At 51.1% G+C, this 24,243-nt stretch overlaps 1 protein-coding gene across 2 annotated transcripts; it reads left to right on the top strand.

Moving 5' to 3' along the window:
* Positions 1-7,839: 7,839 nt before the first annotated feature.
* On the top strand, positions 7,840-21,245 carry GML (glycosylphosphatidylinositol anchored molecule like). Of its 2 annotated transcripts, none has more exons than XM_059902097.1 (4): positions 7,840-7,920; positions 14,965-15,045; positions 15,651-15,758; positions 20,809-21,245. In XM_059902097.1, the coding sequence occupies exons 2-4, from the start codon at positions 14,985-14,987 to the stop codon at positions 21,102-21,104; spliced, it is 465 nt and encodes a 154-aa protein (XP_059758080.1). In that variant the 5' UTR covers positions 7,840-7,920; positions 14,965-14,984; the 3' UTR covers positions 21,105-21,245. The 2 variants fall into 2 exon arrangements, with proteins under 2 accessions (XP_059758080.1, XP_059758081.1); XM_059902098.1 differs by lacking the exon at positions 7,840-7,920 and adding an exon at positions 8,034-8,087.
* Positions 21,246-24,243: the final 2,998 nt, after the last annotated feature.

Below are 24,243 nucleotides of genomic sequence, written 5' to 3'. Positions count from 1 at the left end.
ATACAAATTCTCTTGGTAGTTGAGAGTGCAAGTCCTCTAGCATTTTTCTTCTCCCACTAGCTTGCCTTGGCTAATCCTAGCCCTTTCCATTTCCATAAGCACTTGAACATTTGGAATCAGCTACACACACACACACACACACACACACACACACACATACACACACACACACCACCTCCTAAGACTCTGACTGCAATTTCATTGATTTTGTAGATTAATCTTTACTATATTGGGACTCACCATCCATAAGCTTGGTGTATCCTTCTATTGATTTAACTTCAAAAGTGTTTTTGTAGTTGCAGTGTGGAAATCTTTCACAAATCTAGTTGGATTTCTTCCTAGGTAGTGATATTTTTGTGCTCTCTGTAAATTTCACTTTCAGTTGGTCAGTCGTTGGTGTATAGAAATACAATTGATTTTTATTTTATTATTTGTATTTATTTATTTATTTATTTACTTATTTATTTATTTATATCATTTTTTTTGGCTGCCTTGGGTGTTCGTTGCTGCGTGAGGGGTTTTTCTAGTTGCAGCGAGCGGGAGCTACTCTTCCTTGCGGTTCATGGGGTGACTTCTCTTGTTATGGAGCACGGGCTCTAGGCACACTGGCTTCAGTAGTTGCGGTGTGTGGACTCAGTCATTAAGTCGCGAGGGCTCTAGGGCATGTGGGCTCAGTAGTTGCGGTGCACAGGCTTAGTTGCTCCGCAGCATGTGGGATCTTCCTGGACCAGGGATCAAACCCATGTTCCCTGCATTGGCAGGTGGATTCTTAACCCCTGCACCACCAGGGAAGTCCCCACAATTGATTTTTTAAATTCACTGTTGAATACTGACCTTGTATCCAGGGCCCGTGCTAAATTCACTTGTTTTTTCCAAAGCCTGTGGTCTTTGGTGACTACCAGCAGTGTAATTCCTGTCTTTCCAATCACCATGTGTTTTGTTTGTTCCTCTGGCCTCACTGAACCAACCATGAACTCGGTCCCACGGGGAGCAGAGGTGGTGATGGAAGGCATCCGCACCCCATTTTGACTCAGGAAAATCCTCCCACCCTTCTACTGAACTATCATAGTTTCTTTGAGATAAAATTCCCTTCTGTTTCCATTTCCTTACAGTTTTCTTCTTAACTGGGAAAGGGTGTTGGATTTTACCATAAAAATTTCTGCATGTTGATCAACATTCTATGATGTTTCCTATTTTCTTTGTTAATGTGGTGAATTGAACTAGTAGGTTTCAAATTGTAAGCCACAATGCAATTCTGTAATCACGCCCCTCTTGTCTGTCATCACACTTCCATGGTACATTAGTCCCAAATGATGAATGAATATTAATAAATTCTTATTAACTCAACTCCACACTTCTATTCAGAGTTCATTCATTTCCCCTCAATGTTCGTGTCCAGTTCCAGGATCCCATCCAGCATACATATGCATTGGAGGTCCTGCAGCTCACATAGGTAAGGATTTTATTGGCTAAGGTTAGGTTAGTACCTTTGCATCTCTAGTCAAAAGAGATGATGGTCAGAGATTTCCCACTCTTCCACTGTCTTTCTTGGGTTTTGCGTTAGGCTTAAGCTGCTACAGTAAATGTGCTGGGGAGCAGCCTCTCCCTGTTTGTTATCTGGAGAGGTTTTTGCAATATTGGGGTGATTTTTCCCATGAAACTAGTGAGGTATTTGCCAGGGAAGCAATCTCTGGTTCGTAGGTTTTTTGGAAAGTATGATGGACACTTCAGCCTCCCAATCTCATTGGGAGGCAGTTACGGTTAACAGTGTTTTTTAAGTTTTTGCCCATTTCATCAGGAATCTCACATTTTTCACAGGAGCCTACTCATAACAGCCCCTATTTTCTTTATAAGGTCTGTGAGGGCTGATTGATGCCTCCCTTTCCATTTCTGATATTGGCAATGAGAATTTTATTTTTCTTCTTTGTGATCTCTTCTTCTGTTTTACCAATACCATAAATCCTTCCAAAAAACCAACTTTGGCTTTGTGAATTTACCTTGTGTTCATTTCTGCTATCCTCTTTATATTTCCTTCCTCATTTCTTTTTTTTTTTTTAATTCATTTATTTATGGTTGTGTTGGGTCTTCGTTTCTGTGCGAGGGCTCTCTCTAGTTGCTGCAAGCGGGGGCCACTCTTCATCGCAGTGCACAGGCCTCTCACTATCGCGGCCTCTCTTGCTTAATTTCACTGTAATAGAGAAGGACCTCTAGGTAATGTCAATCATTTGAGACTTGTTGATGCTGAGTTATATCATGGCATGAACTCAACCAAGTAGAGTCATATGTGACCCTGTAAAAAGCTGTATCTGGTCATCTCTGGGTCTGCTGTTTTATGTGCTGATTGTTCCTAGTTTGTTAATGAGGCTGCTCAGACCTTCTATAGCAGCGGTTGGCAAACAGGAGCCTGTGGGACAAACCCCATCCACCAGCCGTGTCTGTAAATAAAGCTTGGTTGGAACACAGGGACGATCATATATTTACTTATCCTGTATGCCTGCCTCCACCCCGCCAAAGACAATCTTTTGTAGTAGTGACAGATACAGAAGGCCTACAAAGCTGAAAACATTTGCTCTCTGGTCCTTTCAGGAAACGATTGTTGATCTGGGTCTATAGCTGTGACAAGTTTTTTCTCCTAGCTCCAGCATCTAGAAGCTATGGAGAGGGAACTGTTGATGAGAAGTAATTTGCGATCACGGAGTTGTCTACAGTACAGAGCCCAGTGCCAACGGGGGGCTGCCTGCAGGGCCTCCACGGGGCCCTGATGGACCAGGGGAGAAGTCCAAGCCACACGCAAGCCCCTCGGAGGCCTGTGCAGGTGCCGGGTTCCCTGACGGCAGGCATCATCCTTCTTCCTCTGGCCCTGCAGGAAGGGGCCGGGCTCCCCTCCGCGGCCCCAGGGCACACACGACCCCCCGCAGGGCATGGGCACGATCTGCATCCAGAGCTAGTGGTCACCCTCTCTCCACCCACCCAGATGGTTCCCGGGCAGGTGTGCTTCAGGGTCTTCCCTGGCTCGCCTCTTCCCTGCGCCCAGGCTGCCCGCCCCCTCCGTCCGCATCCCCACTCGCCCTCACAGCAAGAACACGCCGCACGTGAGCCCACGATCCTGTCGGTAGGCCAGCCAGGGCTCCAGGAACATCCGCCGGGGGTGAGGGCTCTCCACCTGCTGCAGCCGCTCCACGTCCTCGGGCAGCATCACAAACACCATGTGTCTCCCTCCCACGTCGTACCTGTGGGACAAGCTCCCAGCCCTGCCGTGGTGCCGGGTCCTCCCCGGGGCCCCATCTGCAGAGCCAGTCCGCCGCTGGCCCGGAGCAGGCGGTCCCTCCCGCCGCCTCACTGAAGCCTCCCCTCCTCTGGGGTCTGCGTTCTGTGCTCCCAGCCGCGAGCCACGCAGGGCTCCGTGCTCACGAAGGCCCCAGTCTGCAGCATCAAAGGCACAGACCTGCCCCGCTGAGCCCCCTTCCTGCCCCTTCCCCCCACTCCCCAGGCGCCCAGCAGGGACTCAGCTGCCAGTAGGGACAGAAAGTTAGGGTGTTCTCGCTGAGGTGGGCAGGGAGAGCTTTACCTGAAAATGGGCCCCAGCTCCTGGAAGGTCTGATGCATGTCCAGGTGTATGTTCTCAGAGCCCTGCTCCCTCCAGATCTGCAGCACCCGCATTCACTGGTGGCCAGGACACCGGGGCATGGCTTCGAAGGGCAGCACCGCCTTGGGGGCCGGAGTGGCTCTGGTGCCCAGTGTGCGTGCCCTGTGCAGGGACAGCCAGGGCCCTGCCACCCACACTCTGGCCTTTGCCCACAGCGCCATCCTGCTGCGCCCCCGCCCCCTTCAGCCCCATCCTTTTATCTCGCCTGGCTCGCTGGACCAGCCGACTGGATCACGTCAGAGGAGAAACTGTCCCTGGGCCAGACCAGGAAACCCGGGGCAGCGGTCAGGGCTGGAGGCCTCCAGCGGGGGGAGGAAAGAGATGGACGGGCGCCTAGTCCGGCAGTGACGCAGGCCTGCTGGGGCGTGGCTGTTGAGAGCAGGGGCAGGGTCTGGAGCAGGGACCCGATGGGGTGGGGGTGAGGGCGAGAGGCCTCCCTCCCCCTCCAGTGAGGGAAAGAAGCAAGATGGATAGGTGCCTTATCTTGGCAAGGGATGAAAGGGGACCTTGGGTATTTTCAGCCCTTTTCTACAAGGACCAGAGTGGGAAGCAGTGGTGAGGGCTTTGCTCTAATTTCTTGAGGCCACATGTGTTTTGTCCACTCTTCCCCGGGCCCTGTGCTGGGTCCAGGGAGTGGAGGCAGGAGCCAGCAAGGGGGTCTCCCAAGGGGGGCTTTCAGTCTCACGGGGGCAGAGAGGGGGATCCAAAGACACCACAGGCGGGGGCACTGGGACTGCCAGGGCGCTAATGTGGCCGAGGCCCTGTCTGCCTGGCCTTGCTGGTCCAGCTGAGGAGCAGAGAACACCTAGAAGACGGGGTCACTGGGGGGGTGGCCTGCAAGCCCCTCTTCAGGCGGGAGGGTGGAGGTCCCCGCCTCCCCACGGGGCCTGTGCTCGGGGCCCACACCCTCCTTTCCGCTGGAACCTGTGCTCCCGGGGTGGGCAGAGTCGATGACGGGGGTGTGGTCATGGACTCCGCCCTCTCCCAGGGACCCTGGCCAGCAAGCACGCAGCCAGAGCCAAGCCTAAGAGCCAACCCTAGGAGGGGGTCCACGGTTTGGGGCCCCGGCTCGTCTCACCCATGCCTGGCAGCGTTCCCCTGAGCTGGGTAGCGCCGTCGCCCTTCCCATTTTCTCAACAGGCGACTGACGCCCGGGGCTTCTGTCACCTCCCAAGGTCCCCCGTCCCGCCCGGTGTGCCAGAGGGGCCCCAGCGCCCTGACCCTGACTTGGGGGTGGGATGGTGAGGCCAGCGCAGCGCAGGCTCTGGAGGCAGGACGGAGGGTACGTGTGGGCTTAGCAGGTGGCTGATGGCCTGAGGGTTACTGGTCCTTCTACTTTGATCCGTTCCCCGCTCCTGACGCTTCCTTGCGGAATATTCGGCTGGGGTGGTGAGTCAGGACCGCCAAGGCCCCTCGTCAAGCTGAGATGTACGACGTGCCTCAGCCCCAAATGGTGTAAGAGCCGTCCTTGGGCCGAGAAGACGCAGCCTGCCCTTGGTGTGCTGGCGCATCGGCCCAGGCCACTCTGGCCAGCCTCCTGCTGCCCGTTCCTGCCTGTGCGCCCTCCACCCCGCGGCCCCTCCCGGCCTCTCCTGGTCTGCCCTTGGGGCTGTCGGGGCTTTGCCGTGTGCCAGCTTTCCCCGTCCTTACACATTCTGCCGCAGGGTGCTGGAGATACAGCTCAGCCCAAAGCCGACCCCCTGCCGCGAGGAACTGCAGAGGCGGCTGCACCCCGAGGCGCCGGCACCACAGGCCCCGGTACTTGCGCTGACGTCCTGGTGCCTCCCAGACCGCCCGGCCCTGAATCCAAGGTGCAGGTGCCAGGAGAGCCTTCTTGCAATGGCTCCTCACTGATGAAGACACCAGAGGCTTCTCAGGGCCCTGCTCCCCGTGTCACCGCCCCGTGGGCCTGCAGCCCCTCCCTGCAGACTTCCTCCTGTGCTGAGGCCCAGCAAGCCGGGAGGTCTCCCCGGAGGCACAGCTGTGGGCAAGGGCCCAGCCCAGCCCCACAAGGCCCAGGGGCCTGAGAGGGAAGCGCCTCCCTGACGTTCTCCTACCCTGGTGAGGGCGCGCCGGTGTTGGCTGGAGAGGAACGCGGGTCAGAGGCGTCACCGGGCAAGGCCAGCGCACGGTGGCCCTGAATATGGAGGACGTTCCCAAGCAGAACCTGCGTCCTCCCCCGGGTGCTGGGTCCCGGCTTCTCCACACTTCATCCCCGGTCCTGCCTATCTCCACTCCAGGCACGGAGCCTGAGCCCCAGGAAGGTTCCCAGACTCGTTCCCTCTGCCCTGCGCTGGGGGAGGCAACCGGAGCTCCAGCAGCGACCCAGCCCCTGCCCCACCTGCCCGCCCACGCAGAGCCCCAGGACCCGCTGGCCGGGACGGCTGCCCTCCTGGCCGCCGCCTGGGGGCGGGAATGCCAACTGCAGCGTGAGGCCAGCCAGGACCGCCTGGAGGAGGCAAGGGCCCGCCCTCTCCTTGAAGCCTGGACTTCAAAGGCCCCGTCCCGGGACGCCTGCTCCCAGGTCCATGCGGTTACTAACAGTCTGTGTCCAAGAGAAAAAGACGGAGAATGACCCAGCGGTTCCACTCCTGGGTACATACCCGAAAAACTAAACACGCTAATGCAAAACGATGTTAGAACCACTGTTTGCAATAGCCGCGACACGGAAGCAACCTAAGTGTCCATCCACAGATGAATGGATAAGGACAATGTGGCACATATTGGGTGTCCAAAAAGTTAGTTAGCTACTTTCCATGCCATCTTACGGAAAACCCCGAATGAACTTGCTACTCGGCCATAAAAAGAATGAAATTTTGCCATGTGCAACAACATGGATGCACTTGGAGGGCGTTATGCTAAGTGCAGTAAGTCAGACAGAGTAAGACACATCCTGTATGTTATCACGCATCCGCAGTATCTAAGAAATAAAAACTCGTGACTGTAGCAAAAAAGAAACCGGCTCACAGATATAGAGAACCAGCTAGCAGTTACCAGTGGGGAGAGGGAGGGAGGGAGGGACAGTATAGGGGTAGGGGATCAAGAGGTACAAACTATTATGCATAAAATAAGCTACAAGGATATATTGTACAGCACAGGGGATGTAGCCAATATTTTAAGCTAATAAGTTAAGTGGAGTATAAGATTTAAAATTGTGAATCACTATATTCTACACCTGTAACTTGTATGGTATTGGACCTCAACTCTACTTCAATTTTTAAAAAGTGGCACAGGGACTTCCCTGGTGGCACAGTGGTTAAGAATCCGCCTGCCAATGCCGGGGACACGGGTTCAAGCCCTGGTCTGGGAAAATCCCACATGCCGCAGAGCAACTAAGCCCGTGCACCACAACTACTGAGCCTGAGTGCCACAACTACTGAAGCCCGCACGCCTAGAGCCCGTGCTCCGCAATAAGAGAAGCCACTGCAATGAGAGGCCCGCGCACCGCAACGAAGAGTAGCCCCCGCTTGCCACAACTAGAGAAAGCCCACACCGCAGCAACGAAGCCCCGACGCAGCAATAAATAAATAAATAAATAAACTTAAAAAAAAAATTTTAAAAAATAATAAATAAAAATTAAAAGTGGCACATTCACACAATTGAATTCTACGAGTGATGTAAAGGAGGTTTACCTTTCACATACATACTTATCTTAATAAGCATGAACAAGCACAGACCGTGAGCCCTTCTATTACAGTCACACGACTGAATTGCTAACAACGGTGGAAGGATTTGCTACAGGACACACACTAAGAAGGATGACCAACTATAGAAGGACGAGCTACCAAGACAACATTGAATGAGTGAGAACACATATCAAAAGTCTGCAACATCATGATACACTTTGCATCTGAACTGAACTAGACAATTACATGCACCGAATAACTGTTTCAAATAGGATCAAAGGCGGAGGAGCGACAAGATCCGGTGATGACGCCTAGTATGGGGGAAACAGGAAAGCAGGCTCGCTGGGGACCTGGAGGTTACCGCCTAGGTTACAGCTTGGAGGAGTCCTGCGTGCCTGGAAGTTTACAGAAGGTCTGGGCAAGAAGGGCGGGGTGGGGCGGGGCGGGGCGGGGCGGGGCAAGACGGGCGGGGCGGGGCGGGGCGGGGTGGGGCGGGGCGAGGGGGCGGGGATTGCGGCGGAAGTTCCAAAGTCTCGCTAGGACCCGGGACCACAGGGAAGGTTCCAGAGGTCTTGGCAGGACGCGGGCATCAGGGAAGGTTCCAGAAGGTCTTCGCAGGACACGGGGTCACGGGGAAGGTTCCAAAAGGTCGGACATTTGTTGGGGGGGGGGGCGGGGGGGGGCGGAAAACGTCCCATAAGGTCTGGGCAGGAAACGTGGGCACAGGGAGGGTCTGAAGGTCTGAGCAGAACACAGGCTGGGAAGGTTCCAGAAGGTCTTCGCCAGACACGGGGTCCCGAGGAAGGTTCCAAAAGGTCTGGGCAGGACACGGGGATGGCAGGGGCGGGGAAGGTTCCAGACGGTCCGGGCAGGACATGGGGATGGGGAAGAAGGTTCCAGAAGGTCCGGGCAGGACACGGGGATGGGGAAGAAGGTTCCAGAAGGTTCGGCAGGTCACGGGCGGTTGGCGCCGTGTAGCAGGCTCGGAATCGGCCTCCGGTCAGCGTTTGCCGGTCCTGAGGTTCGGCCCTACCCCCTCGAGCAAGGTTCCGGGATCCCGCGGGCGCCAGTCAGCCATCCGAACCCCAAAGCAGGCCCACCCATGGGGTCTCTGGTCTTCTCCTACCCCCCTAGCTGCCCCTCCCCTGGGTACAGGAACCTCCAACCTCCCAGGAAGCGGCCCCTCGCCATTCCAGCTTCCGTTGTGTCTTTTTTCAGGCCCTTTGTTCTGGGTTGAATTTGCTGTCACTTTCCTGGCTTTTGAGATGGAAAATGAGATCCTTGGGCTTCAGCCTTTCTGCCTTTCTGATGTGTGCTTGGCCTCCCTTCCTTTCCTGCCACGCCTTGAGGCTGATTAGGTCTGGTTTTGTTGTGTAATATTTTAATTATCGTGCTGCCCAAAATAGTTTTTGTTTTCTCCTGGGAGTGATGGGGGCGTGGAGGCTTTATTAGTTGGAATTGTTCTTAACGTCCGAACACGTGAAGCAGCTGGTTTCTGCTTAACGCCACTGTAGTCAGGAAAGGTACTCTGAGTGAGTTTCAGAAATCCCTTATGGATGTGAAATCTCCATCTGCCTTTAACTCTCACTCTACTTTTTGCCTTGAAGTCTACACTGGCTGATACTAATGGAGCTGTTTCCACATCTCAATTCTGTCACCCCCTCTGCGTGGGGCTCTTGTTGTCAAATGTTTTATTTCTAAATGCGATGTGCAGTAAACATGCCTTGTAGTGGGATCTGCTGGTAAGGCGACAGCCGAACTGTTTTTGTGTCGAACCATATTCATTTTACCTTCCTTTTTGGAGCATATTTTCCCTTCCTTAGAATAGAAGTCCTGGTGATCGGTGTCTTCTTTCTACAGCGTTTGGAAGTGATTGTCCGTGAGGTTTTCTGTTTCTCCTGGTTTTGTGGAAAGACCAGACATGGCTGGGATTTGGCTGCCTAAAGGTGCGGCCTGGGTTTCCTCTGGCTGATGTGCAGATTTTCTCTTACTAAAAATCGCTTTCCACCGTTCAGCTGTGGTACGTCTGAGATTGGTCTTCCTTGTGTGAGTTTTCTTGTTGCTCTTGATCTTTTGTGAGAGGTTTTTTGAAGCCATCGGTGTTTCCCTTAGAGTTCTGTAAACTCTTCCCTAGTTCAGTGGTATGATTTGAAGTGTTATCAGAAAGGTGTTTTCTAGAGTGCTTGTCCAAGTCCTTTCCGTGAATCTCCTGAAGATGAAGCACTTTTGCAGGAACACTTTCATAAAAGTGTCAGAGTAGAACAATAACTGTAAGTGCCAGAAGACTTAAAAAATGGCCAGAGGTAAAGATCTGATGAGAGTTACAACTGTCAAAGAAATTGGGTTATTTCTGTGACAGATAACACCTCAAGATAATAAGTAGACTTACAAGTGATAACATATCAGATGTCTAAGAATTTAATATAATTGCTGGAATACTTATATTAATAACATATATCCACAAAAACATAATCTAAGGGTGTTTTCGCATCACTTGTTTGACAATGCTTCCCAAGCAATTAACATATCTCTTTTTTAATTGAAGTATAGTTGATTTACAGTATTGTGTTAGTTTCAGGTGTACAGCACAGAGATTCATATATAAATATATATATCAAGATATACATATATATACCTCTTCAGATTCTCCTCCCTTAAATGGTATTACAGACTACTGAGTACAGTTCCCTGTGCTATACAGTTGGTCCTTGTTGGTTATCTGTTTTATATATAGTAGTATGTATTTGTTAATCCCAACCTCCTAATTTGTCTCTCCCCCACCCCCCTTTCCCCTTTGGTAACCATACATTTGTTTTCTATGCCTGTAAATGTCTTTCTGACTTGGAAATAAGTTCATTGGTATTTTTTGTTTTAGATTCCAAATATAAGCGATATCCTATGATATTTATCTTTCTGTGTCTGGCTAACTTACCTTAGTATGAAAATCTCTAGGTCCATCTATGTTGCTGCCAATGGCATTATTTCATTCTTTTTATGACAGATATTCCAGTTTATATATATAGCACATCTTCTTTATCCATTCATTTGTCGATGGACATTTAGGTTGCTTCCATGTCTTAGCTATTGTAAATAGTGCTGCAGTGAACATTGGGGTGCATGTATCTTTTTGAATTATGGTTGTTTCCAGATTTATGCCCAGGAGTGGGATTGCAAGATCATATGGTAGCTCTATTTTTAGTTTTTTAAGGAACCTCCATTCTGTTCTCCATAGTGGGTGCACCACTTTACATTCCAACCAACAGTGTAGGGGGGTTCCATTTTCTCCACACCTTCTCCAGCATTTATTATTTGTAGATTATTTGGTGATGGCCATTCTGACTGGTATAATATAATATCTCATTGTAGTTTTGATCTGCATTTCTCTAATAATTAGCGATGTTGAGCTTCTTTTTCATTTGCCTTTTGGCCATCTGTATGTCTGCTTTGGATAAATGTCTATTTAGGTCTTCTGCCCATGTTTTTATTGTTTTTGTTTGTTTTTTATATTGAAGCTGTATATGCTGTTTGTATATTTTGGAGATTAATCCCTTGTCTCTCTCATGGGTTGCAAATATTTTCTCCCATTGTGTAGGTTGTCTTTTCATTTTGTGTATGGTTTCCTTTGCTATGCTAAAGCTTTTAAGTTTGATTAGGTCCCATTTGTTTATTTTTGTTTTTATTTCCATTACTCTAGTAAATGGACCCCAAAAGAGATTGCTGCGATTTATGTCAAAGAGTGTTTTGCGTATGTTTTCCTCTAGGAGTTTTATAGTACCTGGTTGGTTTTTTGTTTGTTTGTTTTTTTAATTAATTGGTTAATTTATTTTTGGCTGCATTGGGTCTTCGTTGCTGCGCGCAGGCTTTCTCTAGTTGCGGCGAGCAGGGGCTACTCTTCGATGCAGTGCGCGAGCTTCTCATTGCGGTGGCTTCTCTTGTTGCGGAGCACAGGGTCTAAGTGCGCGGGCCTCAGTAGTTGTGGCTCGCGGGCTCTAGATCGCAGGCTCAGTAGTTGTGGTGCATGGGCTTAGCTGCTCCGTGGCATGTGGGATCTTTCCGGACCAGGGCTCAAACACGTGTCCCCTGCATTGGCAGACAGATTCTTAACCACTGTGCCACCAGGGAAGTCCAGTACCTGGTCTTACATTGAGATCTTTAAGCCACTTTGAATTTATTTTTGTATATGGTGTTAGAAAATGTTCTAATTTCATTCTTTTACATGTAGCTGTCCAGTTTTCCCAGCACCACTTATTGAAGAGACTGTCTTTTCTCCATTTTATATTCTTGCATCCTTCGTTGTACATTAATTGACCATAGGTGGGTGGGGTTTTTTTGGGATTTCTATCCTGTTCCATTGATCTATATTTCTGTTTTTCTACCAGTACGTTACTGTTTTGATGACTGTAGCTTTGTAATATAGTCTGAAGTCTGGGTGTGCGATTCCTCCAGCTCCATTTGCTTTCTCAAGATTGCTTTAGCTATTCAGGGTCTTTTGTGTTTCCATACAGATTTTTTAAATTTTTGTTCTAGTTCTCTGAAAAATGCCATTGGTGATTTGATAGGGATTCCATTGAATCTGTAGATTGCTTTGGGTATTATAGTCAATTTGACAATACTGATTCTTCCAATCCAAGAACACAGTATATCTTTCCATTTGTTTGTGTCACGTTCAATTTCTTTCATCAGCGTCTTATAGTTTTCAGAGTACAGGTCTTTTGTCTCCTTAGGTAGGTTTATTCCTAGGTATTTTATTCTTTTCACGTGATGGTAAATGGGATTGTTTCCTCAATTTCTCTTTCTGATCTTTCATTGTTAGTGTATAGAAATGCAAGAGATTTCTGTGTATTACTTATGTATCCTACAATTTTACCGATTCATTGATGAGCTCTCGTAGTTTTCTGGTAGCATCTTTAGGATTTTCTATGTATAGGATCATGTCCTCTGCAAACAGTGGCAGTTTGACTTCTTTTTTCAATCTGCATCCCTTTTATTTCTTTTTCTTCTTTGATTGCTGTGGCTAGAACTTCCAAAACTATCCTGAAAAAATGTGGCGAGAGTGGACATCCTTTTCTTTTTTTTTTTTTTTTTTTTTTTTTTTTTATTTTTTTTTATTTTTTTTAAACATCTTTATTGAAGTATAATTGCCTTACAATAGTGTGTTAGCTTCTGGACATCCTTTTCTTGTTCCTGACCTTAGAGGAAGTGCTTAGAGAGTGAGGTTCACCTCTAAGCACTTGGAATCTTCAGTTCCAAGGGTTTTCCCTGTCTGCCTTCTGACTTTAGCTCATTCACCTCCTCCCCGACACCTGTCACACGTGGACCAGAGGCTGATGGCAGATGCCGGTGGGGTGATGGGCACAGGCTCCACTTCCAGAGCACTTGGTCTCCCAGGATCCACCGAGAGCTCTTGGAGGCTCTGCCGTGGGAAAATCTGCTTGGTCTTTATGGGTCCTGGAGACTGCGGGCCTCGCCAGCCCCCGTGAGCGCAGACAGCCCTCCTGGTTGGCCTTCCCTACCAGATTCCCTCTGCCTGAGGCCAGCCTGGTCTTCAGCCAGTGGCCAGACAGGCCAAAGGACCTGGGATGACAGTGACTCCCCTGGGAAGGGCTCGTCCCTCTTTGCAATTTCAGTTCATCTGGGCCTTGGTGCCTCCACATCTGTCCTAAAGCTCAAAAAATGGGACTTAAACCTAGCCGGGTTTCCTGGTTGTGGCAGCCCGAGTAGCACCCTGCCTCTCTCTCGTTGTGGTCAGCTTGCACTGGTCATCACGACTCTGCCTGGAGGCCGAGTGACCGAGTGGAAGGCATGTCCCTCCAGTGGGGGTTTCTCATGCTTTTGCCACATTTCCCAGGACGAGGACGTTCATGACCTTTGCAAAGCGATTTTCCTGCCCGAAGTTTACAGTCCCACAGTCACGTCCCTCCTGACCCCAGGCCTGCTGTGGAGAAACGCGCGCTCCTTCCGTGCTTTTCCTTGAAGCCCAGGCCCACGTGAGTTCGCCAGGCATCTCTGTGCCCGCAGGCCACACTCGCCGGCCCACCTCGCTCTCTGACACTTTGCTCCTGTTTCACTCCTGGGGGATCCTGTTTGCTCGGTGTGAGAATCTCAGTCCCCACTCTCCGCCTTTCAGGGGCCCTGGCTTCGTCTCCAGGACCTGTTCAGCTGTCAAACCCCGAATCTCTGAGCGCTGGGGGGTGACAAACGATGCAGGAAATTGTACTGCTCGTGGACACTTTCCGGTCTGATTTCTGCTGTGTACTTCATCCTAGCTCTTGAGTATTTTCCCATCAGCCTAAAGGTCTCAGCGGGGCGTCAGTGAAGACATTTGGTAGGAATTGGTCAGCATCCACTCGGGTATCTGCAGTGCAGGAGGGTTCAGAGTGTCTGGCGTGGCAAGTAGAAGAAGAGGGCCTCTGGGCGTTTGCTCTGGGTCACGAGCCGCTGGTGAGACCAGCCCTGGGAGCAAGGGTGGCATGAGCGAGGGGGCAGATGAGGGACAGCAGGCAGCACCGCATGGGAAGGGGCAGTGGGGAAGCAGGGCCTGGGCGTGGGGGCATCCACGTGGGCGGCCGACTGGCTGAGCGAATCAGCAGCCCCGCCGGACACTGCCGCTGAGCCCCTCCACCCCGGCCCTCCGCACCCGGGTGCTTCAGCCGTGTTCATCCCAAGCGGGAGGGCCTTTGGCTACAAGCAGGGTCGAGGCCTAGCCTTCCCTGAGAGAGCTGGACTTGGGAAGGCAGGGGGGCCGGGGAGGAACCCGTATGGTCCCCACCTCAGGGGCACGGCTGGCTCTGCACCGTCAGCCCCCGTCCCGAGCCCCTCAGCTGGTGCCGTGGCAGGTGCACGTCAGGGGCTGCCACCAGCTGGGTGGGTCTCCTCGGGGTGACAGGCGGCAGCAGGCGAGGCAGCGTCCCTCAGAGAGGAGCCCCACTGGGCACTGAGGGCACGTCCTGCTCCTGAGAAGGGAGAGGGGGCGCCCCAGGGAGACGCCTGCCTAGGGCTGGGGGGGCAGTTTCCAGGAGGACCACGGGCATTGGCAGCAGTCGGGGTGCACATGGGTTTCAGATACGGACCCTGCCTGGCGCCTGGCGGGCGTCCCCTGGAGCAGGTGCTGGCGTCTGGACTCGGGTGTGACCAGCCCCAGACCCTCCCCTGCTGGGAATTCGTGGCTCTGTGATGCCCAGGCCCGGGAGACATGATTGCACGGGGTCCACGCTTCGTAGCCACAGGGCACGTTAGGCTCCCGGCGCCTCTGCACTCGTTCCCCTGCTCTAGTCACCGCCCCCTGCGTTTGTCGCGGTGCTTGTGCAAGCGGGAGATATAGCTCCGTGGGCGATGTTCGAGCTCGTTGCACGAGGCGCCCTTGAGGTCGGGAGACAGCGAGCAGATAAGCGGACACGTGCGGCCGTGTGGCCACGTGGAGACAGCCCCAGGGCCTCGCTGCCCGGCTGCGCCCTGCCGGTGGAGAGCAGGCAGGATGCCTTCGTCCAGGATGAAGGCTTGAGCTGGGCGCAGCCATCGTGTGTGGGAAGGGCTGCTGCCCGGTCCCTGCGGAGGAGCGCCCAGCCCGGAGCGAGAGGCGCTGGAAGGCGGGAAGGGGGCCGGCACTCGCGTGCTGGTCGAGCTGGGAGCCGGAAGCCCCCCGGGGGGAGCCACGCCCCCGCTGACTTGCGCCCCGGGTCTCCTCACCTGCAGGTTGAAGCCCCACAGGGACGATGCTCCTCTTGGCCTTACTGCTCCTCCCGGGCTGGCCCCTGGGCTTCGCTGACTCAGCATGTGAGTATCAGGTCTTCTGTGTCTTGGAGGGGGTGAGACTTCTCTTAATTGGGGTCATTTTAAGGGTGTGAATGGAACTTTCATCATCTCAGCCAGCTGAGATCTCCATCATCAGTGCCGTTGGGGGGCACGGGTGTCCGTGAGCAAGGGGGAGGGTCAGGGTGGAGGAAGGCTTCCTCCAAAGACCAGTGGACCCTGGGGCCTGAGGGGGCGAGGCAGCCTCCAGCTGTGGCCCTTCCTCATCTGGAACAGGCAGGAGTGGCTGAGCTCAGGGAATTCAGGGGGGCTTTGGCCTCTTATGACCACCAGGCCTTCCTTGAAAAGGTGGGTCCAATCAACAGAGCAGAGGCTTCACACACCTGGCCGCCTGGAGGTGTTCCTGGGAAGCTGTCTCTGAGAACAGGAAAAACGCCCGGGTATAGCCGGCTTCTGTCCAGGGAGCCCGTCCTGCCCTGGCTCAGGGCCCACGGACGGCTCAGCTTTGCAGACTCGGGGAGCCCTTGGTGCTGAGGGAAGGGGACAGCTGCCGGAGGGGTGCAGCGGGTAGCAACGAGGAGGAAAAGGCACGTCGCAGCAGGAGCCTGACACTGCCCTCTGTTATCTAGGGACCTATAATTTGAAATGCCATGACTGTTGGGCCATAAACAGCTTCACCTGTCCAAATGTTAGAGAGTGTCCTTATGAATTCAGGCGCTGCCTGACTGTCTCCACTCGTAAGTACCTGATTATCTTTCTTACACCTGTGAACTAGTCACCCCACCTGAGCAGCTTCAGGGACAGGGCCACTCTGTCCTTTCTCTGTGCCCAGCCCCTTGGCCTTGGCCTCCTCTGTCCCCATCCTGAGAGCATGTTCCCAGAACTAGGCTCGGCCCCAGGAACGGGCAGTAGCAGCCTCTTACAGAGACACAAACCCTGCCAGGTGGAGCCTCCTGTGCACACGTGACCTGCGATGTCTCCAGGGGCTGGGAGGACAGCTGCACCTCAAGGCCTCCACGCCTTGGCAGTCCCTGGTCATGTGGGTCGATGCCCCAGTGCGGCCTGGGCAATTCCTTGTCGCCCTTTGGATTGTGGTCCTCTGGCGAGGCCTTCCAGCAAAGCAGGCCCAAGAAGTAGATGCACCTTGGACTCCTTGGGACAATGCCTACCACACAAAAGATTCTCCCCAGCTTTTGGATGCTGGAATAAGGAGACAAACTTACCACAGTGGTAGACTCAGGTCAGTAATCGTTTCCTGGAAGGAGCAGACAGCAAATGTTTTCAGCTTTGTAGGCCTTCTAATCTCTGTCGCTACTACAAAACATTGTCTTTGTGCAGGTGGAAGCAGCCATACAGGATAAGTAAACATATGATCGTCCCTGTGTTCCAACCAAGCTTTATTTACAGACACGGTTGGTGGATGGGTTTTGTCCCAAGGCTCCTTTTTGCCAACCGCTGCTATAGAAGGTCTGAACAGCTCCGTTAACAAACTAGGAACAATCAGCACATAAAACAGCAGACCCAGAGATGACCAGATACAGCTTTTTACAGGGTCACATATGACTCTACTTGGTTGAGTTCATGCCACGATATAACCCAGCATCAACAAGTCTCAAATGATTGACATTACGTAGGGGTCCTTCTCTATTACAGTGAAATTAAGGTAGAAATCATTACTCAAAAGAGAACCAGGAGATCCCCAACTGATTAGTAATTATTCAGGGCATTTCTAAACCAAATACACAGAAGACAAGCCCCAACAGAAATTGGGAAATAGTAAGGTCTAAACGATTATGAAGTTATGACAAGTTAAAAGTGTGGGGAAAGCAGCTGAAAAAGTGCTTTGTGCAAAATATATCACATCACAGGCATCTAGTAGAAGAGAGAACAGGGTGAAAGTTTTCTCAGCTTCCATTCAAGATGTTAGAAAAAGAATAGATGATCCACCCAAAGAAATGAGAAGGAAATATAAAGAGGATAGCAGAAATGAACACAAGGTAAATTCACAAAGCCAACGTTGGTTTTCTGGAAGGATTTATGGTATTGATAAAACAGAAGAAGAGATCACAAAGAAGAAAAATAAAATTCTCATTGCCAATATCAGAAATGGAAAGGGAGGCATCAATCAGCCCTCACAGACCTTATAAAGAAAATAAGGGGCTGTTATGAGTAGGCTCCCTGTGAAAAATGTGAGATTCCTGATGAAATGGGCAAAAACTTTAAAAAAATTGTTAACCGTAACTGCCTCCCAATGAGATTGGGAGGCTGAAGTGTCCATCATGCTTTCCAAAACACCTACGAACCAGAGATTGCTTCCCTGGCAAACACCGCACTAGTTTCATGGAAGAAATCACCCCAATCTTCCACAGACCTCTCCAGATAACAAACAGGGAGGGGCTGCTCCCCAGTACATTTACCGTAGCAGCTTAAGCCTAACGCAAAACCCGAGAAAGACAGTGGAAGAATGGGAAATCTCTGATCATCATCTCTTATGACTAGAGATGCAAAGGTACTAACCAAACATTTGCCAGAAAAACCCTTGTCTCCATGACCTGCTGGACACCCAATGCATGCCTACCCTGGATGGGATCCTGGAATAGGACAAGAACGATAAGGGGAAATGAATGAGCTCTGAATAAGTGTGGAGTTGAGTTAATAAGAATTTATTAATATTCATTCATCATTTGGGACTAATGTACCATGGAAGTGTGATGACAGACAAGAGCGGAGTGATTACAGAATTGCATTGTGGCTTACAGTTTGAAACCTACTAGTTCAATTCCCCACATTAACAAAGAAAATAGGAAACATCATAGAGTGTTGATCAACATGCAGAAATTTTTATGTTAAAATCCGATACGCTTTCCCAGTTAAGAAGAAAAGTGTAAGGAAATGGAAGCAGAAGGGAATTTTATCTCATAGAAATTATGATAGTTCAGTAGAAGGGTGGGAGGATTTTCCTGAGTCAAAATGGGGTGCGGATGCCTTCCATCACGACCTCTGCTCCCCATGGAACCAAGTTCATGGTCGGTTCAGTTAGGCCAGAGGAACAAACAAAACACATGGTGATTGGAAAGACAGGAATTACACTGCTAGTAGTCACCAAAGACCACAGGCTTTGGAAACAACAAGTGAATTTAGCACAGGCCCTGGATACAAGGTCGGTATTCAACAATCAATCTTAAAAATCAATTGTGTTTCTATACACCAACGACTGACCAACTGAAAGTGAAATTTACAAAAACACAAAAATATCACTACCTAGGAAGAAATCCAACTAGATTTGTGCAAGATTTCCACACTGCAACTACAAAAACACTATGGAAGTTAAAGCCTTAAACCAATAGAAGGATACAGCAAGCTTATGGTGGTGAGTCCCAATGGAGTAAAGATTAATCGACAAATTCAATGAAATTGGAGTCAGGGTCTCAGCAGGTGGTGTGTGTGTGTGTGTGTGTGTGCACGTGAAGATTCCTAATGTTCAAGTGTTTATGGAAATGGAAAGGGCTAGGAATAGCCAAGGCAAGCTAGTGGGAGAAGAAAAACGCTGGAGGACTTGCACTCTCAACTACCAAGAGCATTTATATCGTCTCATTTATGAAGACAGTGTGGGGTGGGCTCAGGATAGAAAAATAGACCAACAGAGGAGAAAAGCAAAGTCAGAAAGCACATATTTTCAGTTACAGGCTTTCTGACGAAGCCGACCCTGCCCTGGAGTGGGGATAGACTCTTAATTGCCTTGACGAGTGGTGGATACACGAGATTACATACTCGGTATTCACACCATGCAAAAGAAGCAGGTTCGGGACATTTGTGGATCTCAATAAATACTCAAAAATGAAGTTGTTAAAACAGAAAATGTAGAAGGGTATCTTTACGTCCTCTGGAAAATTAAGAATTTTCAAAACTGAACAAAACACTGCTGGTCACATAAGAAAAAATGATAACTGGCATTATGTAAAACTTCACAACGTCTGTCCCTGAGAAGGTACTGATAAGACAGTAAAAATGCACACCATACATGAGGAGAAAGCACTTCAAACACATATCTGCTAAACGACTCGTATTCAGAATATAGAATGACCTTCTTCCTACCAGTCAGTAACTAAAATAGTAGATCATCTAATAGAAGTTTGAGCAAAAGGCATGAAGGCAGTTTACCAGATATGAAATGTGTATGGGTAATAAGTATAAGAAAAGTTGTTGGACACGATTCCTCTTGGTGGAAATGCAGCTTGAAACCACAATACAATGACCCCAACGGGAATGACTAAACATTCAAAGACGACCACACCATGTGTTGGCGAGATTTTGAAGTGTGCGGGATCGTGTGGAGTATAAACAGGTACACTCTGCGGAAATCTCTTCAACAGCCTCTGCCAAAGCTGTACTCAAGCACGTCAAAGACCCGGCATTACCACTTCTGGGTACGGAGCTCCTGAAACACTCGCAATGCCCCACCTCAAGACAAGGACAGGAATACTCACTGCAGCACCACCTGGGGTAGTTACAACCAGAAACGGCCTTAATGTCCATCAACAGTAAACTGTGGTTTATATTCATCAATGGCAAGTATACAACTACGAGAGTGAAGAAGATAAAACCATGCACAAAGGCAGGGATGCATTTCACAAACACCAGCAGAGAAGAGGAGGCAGCCACAAAAACAAAGTAGGATTTCATGGGCATTGATTCAGAAGCAGGCAAACTCATGTATAGGCTCAGAAATGCAGACACTTCCTTCTTATCTTTGGCCATGGCGCTTCTAGTGCCTGAATGGAGGAACGGAGGGAGGAATTCGGGGCTTTCCACCCAGTTCTGTTTCTTGAGCTGGGTGCTGTCACATGGTGATATGCACTTGGTGAAAATCCATTAAAGATGTTGGCCTATGATTATGCACTTTTCTTTTGAATGTTGTACTTTAATGAGCTCTTTATCACATATGGAACATAAAGAAAAGCAAGTGACTGGAGTGTAAAAAGCAAGTGACTGGAGTGTAGTCGTTGGTTCCTTCTGATGTGTTTGAAGAGGCAACCTCAGATGCACGAGTGGGTACATCCAGGAGGAAAGGAAGTATTTGTGCAAAGGCTGTGAGACACAAGGGGAACAGAACAGGTGAATGAGGCCTGTGGAATTTAACGCAGGGATTCACGAGGCAGGTCTCAGGGGGAGCCCTGATCAGATAGCATTGGTTGGTCCAGGCCATTGGTGAGCCCTCCAGCGAAGGTCATCACAGTGTTCGTGGGGCTCTGCCTGGGATGGTGCGTCAGGTCTGCCCTGGGGCATCAGCGTTTCTATGTTGGGCCAGGAGCTGGAAACAGCAGGCAGAGGGGCTCAGCAGGAGCTCATCTAGAGGGGCCATGCCAACTGCAGAAAATCAGCTGAAGGCCCTACTATAGGGGCTCTCTGCTTGAGGGTCTGTGTGATCTTTGGGATCCAAACAAAACATGTGTCCAGGTCTCCATTTTATTTCTGGGTCCCTGGAATCCTTATGACAAACAACGAACAGGACGACTCATTGGTATAGCTACGGGACAAGGGACCATAAAACTACTTAGGGAGGCCAGATGCCTAGATGAGGTGGCAGTGTAGGTTGAAAAACATCCCCAGGGGAAGTTCTTCATGGAATAACCAAAACCTCTAGTGGGCTTGAATATTCTTGCTCAGTCAAGAATTATAGGCAATGTAACAACTTTTGGGGGATGGAGCTAGTTAAGATAAACGTGCTTTGATATTTGCAAGTAGAAATCGTGAAATCTAAGATTTGCATCTCTACTTCATTTTTAGGTTTGAGTCCTCGGGAACTGCTCGTTTACAAGAACTGTACAGACAACTGCACGTTTGTGTATGCAGCCCATCAGCCTCCTGAAGCCCCCAGAAAAAGATATTTTCTTACTAACAGTTTCTACTGGGTTAGTTGTTGTAGTTCTATGACTTGCAATTATGGAGGACCTACTAATCTTGAGAGGGACATCTTACCCGATTATACAGTTGAGGAGGAACTCGAAGGAACTGTGCGACCAGGGGGGTCAACCTTGTTCCTGAGCTTTGTCTCCATCCTAGTCAGCAAAACACTGGCGTGAGAAGCCCCTGTGGAGGGACCGATCGTCTCCCTGTTTCACAGAATGAGTTGGTGGTCCTTTGCTTTCTTGTGAGCCAGAGACACGGACCCCCCAGGGGCCCCCTTGGCGAGTTACCCATTGAGGGCTTGTTTCAAGTGAGAAATAAACAGCATTATTGTTTGGGTACTGTGGACTCAAGAGAATTCTTTGTGGTTTTAGCATTTGACCCTTTTTCCCTCATTAGGCATCGTCTCACACATAGACAAAAATATCTTGCCACTTCAGGGAGCAGAGATGGGGTATTTTAATAAAAGCAAAACAGGCACAGGGCATCGTCTCCGTGCCCCCTGAGAGAGTGGCGCCAGGTCTGCTCAGACCCCGGGCACCCGAGGCACCTGAGCCTGCATCCTCCCAGTTTTCAGGTGGGGAGGACGACGGAAGCAGACAGGGTCCTGGAGATGCGGTGGTATGTGGGCTGTCGGGGCCTGCCATAGAGACTGTGTCCAGCGCCCCGTGTGGCTCAGTCAGACACGCCCCGCGCGACTGGAGCCGCCTCTCAAGGTGGCGCCAGGCTGCCTACAAGGGTCGGAACGTTTCCTCAGATGCTGGCATCTGAGAAGGGCGAGCGCCTGAAGGCCAGCTGGTGACCGCCTTGAAATGAACTGTCTCCTTTCCTTTACCTCCCGCGCGCAAGGCTGCTGCGGGCTCCGGGGCGGTCACCTGGCGCGCTCCCCGCGCGCCGTCACGCAGCGGTGGCCGCGCCAGGCCCCGCAGAGCGCGCGGGGAGCCCCCCAGCCAGCCCCGACCCGCCGCGCCGAGCTCGCCTTGCCGGTAGGTAGTTGTAAGCGAATAAGCCTGTAGCTGAAGGTCAGGCATTTTAAGAGCTCCGAGGAGCTGGTGAGGACGGGGCAGGGGCGGATTTCCAGGCTGCAGCTGGAAACAGGTGGGCACCCGGGGCCGGTGCGGGAGGCTTGAGAGAGTCCGACGCGTGTCGCTGAAGCACCGGAAGCCAACGTGCGCTGGAGCCCCGAGCGCTGAGGGTGAAATAAATACCGCGAGGGAGATCCCGAACCAGGGCGAGCCACGGCCTTCAGGAGGGACACAGGCTCTGCAAAACCGCAGCAGGGTGTGGCGATGAATGCTCTCCCACCTCCAGCCGTCAGGCAGCTATTTCCGTTGCGCTGAGCCCAGCACGAGGCCGGAAGACAAGGATGCCCTTCAAGGCACCCAGATGCCACCCGCCACCCCCCGGGGCTCGCAGCAGCGCGGCGGAGGCAGGACGTGGGTCTGGAGCGCCAAATGGCAGAGGGGACCCTGGTCTCATCACCTGCCGCAGCGTGATGACGATCCAGTGCTAGAGCTGAGACATCCCCTGCCGCAGGACAGAAGCAACGGAAGCAACGGGAACGGGAGCTTCCTCGGCCCCCACCTCTGTCGCCGACCCGGGATTAGGTCGATAACCAGAGCCCCTCTGCTCTGTCCACGTTCCCTCACTGTCTGCCCGCACCTCACCCTCATTCCTGAGGTTCAGAGTCCTGAGTGGCCCTCTCTTCATAGGATTTCTCAATTTCCTATTGGCCTGGGCTACTGGGCAAAGGACAGCAGGGGGGAGGGACCCAGTGACTCAAGAGCACAGACGCAGTCATTCCTGCCCCTTTTGTGAAGCTGCAACCTTCTATCCCATAGTAATCAGGAAAATCGCCCAGCTAGGACAGTGACCCATTTCCCTGTCTGGAGGGGCCCCAGATGGCTGGGGCAGGGCATTGGTCTCAGTTCCCAGTTTCACAGGAGCCATGAACAGGTTTCCTTGGCCTTCCTTTGTACCTTTTGAGCCTCAGTCTTGCCAAGGCGAGGGGACGCTGGTATGATGAGTAAACTGGCTTTCTGGCCCACATCGCCCCACCTGTCTCTCCCCAACCGCTCATTCGGGGCTTGCAGGACGAGGCCTGCAACCACAAGCCCCAGAGGCAGGAAACTGTAACTATTTTTAAACCCTTACGTCAGAATCCCTAAGGGCATAATAGCGTAGGTTGTACTTTCACTTCATCTGGCACAATTGGGGTTCACAGTGAATGCTGCCATATTGCCTAATGGCAGAAACAGCCCACTGGTTCTGCACCCGTGTAACCCTGCCCTAAATGGCCAGGAGTGGATGGAGCAGGCAGGACTCAGAGTAGAATCGCTGCAGTCTAGACCAGCGCAGTGGCCCTACCCTACTGGCCCTTCCAAAGGTGGGAAAGTTTGGGTATAAATGGAGAGGAAAAATAATAGCTGAGGGTAAAAAGATAAACACAATGAAAGAAATCCAAGATTACATGCATGCTTCAAAAGGGGCGCCCTTACGAAACCATCTTTTAGCCCCACTAGATGCCTGGAGGGGTGAAGCCACACTTTGCTGAGACCACCTCTGATCTTGAAACGAGGACAAGATCAAGGAGAAGCCTACGGACCCGAGTGAGCTCGCCCTGGGAGACGTTTCCGACAGTGTCAAGATGGGCTGGACTGATTGTTAGTGTTTGAGTGGGACTCTAGTTACGTGCCAGCATCGATTCTCTTATTTTCAGTCTACACCTGACAAAGACTCCCTCCTTGGCCAAACTCAAAGCGGTCTCCTCTGAGCCCTCTTCTCAACTGGGCCTCGACATTGACCCCAGTCCTGTCTTTGGCCTGTGTCTCCTCGTTTTAGCAAAGAATCCTGCTACATCAGTTCAGTGAGACTGCTCCCACCTTTGATATCTGATCAAGTTCCACCCTCAATGTCCAAGTCCTCGGCCTGCCATCAGCAAGAATCCCCCACCCTTGATGTCTCCTCTCAGCAAAGTTCCATCCACTGAGCCCTCACTCTGCTCATTGGATATAAATCCCCAGCCGTCTCTACTGTATTAGGAGTTGAGGTCAACCCCTCTGCCCTCTTGCAATCATTTTTGACCCCTATTGCAATAGTCTTGAAAAAAGTCTTTCTTGCCAGTTAAACAACTGTCAGAATACTTTGTCTTTAACAGTCTGGTACCACGACTCGAAAGGATGTGACTCATCATTGGACCCCAAGCCCACGTGTGCACCTGGGGAGCCTTTGCCTTCACTCCTGGCTGGCTGATGGTGGGTCCAACAGTGAGTCCATATAAATGGAGAGCTGGTGCTCTGGATGAAGCACGGTAGA

Source organism: Balaenoptera ricei, chromosome 17 (genome assembly GCF_028023285.1).
Source record: "Balaenoptera ricei isolate mBalRic1 chromosome 17, mBalRic1.hap2, whole genome shotgun sequence".
In the NCBI taxonomy this organism is placed as follows: domain Eukaryota; kingdom Metazoa; phylum Chordata; class Mammalia; order Artiodactyla; family Balaenopteridae; genus Balaenoptera; species Balaenoptera ricei.
This window is presented reverse-complemented; position numbering and strand designations above follow the sequence as displayed.

Coding starts and splice junctions, on each gene's coding strand:
- GML (XM_059902097.1), top strand. CDS start 14,985: ATGCTCCTCTTGGCCTTACTGCTCCTCCCGGGCTGGCCCCTGGGCTTC. Junction 15,046..15,650: donor GGGCTTCGCTGACTCAGCAT/GTGAGTATCAGG, acceptor TCTGTTATCTAG/GGACCTATAATTTGAAATGC. Junction 15,759..20,808: donor CTGCCTGACTGTCTCCACTC/GTAAGTACCTGA, acceptor CTTCATTTTTAG/GTTTGAGTCCTCGGGAACTG.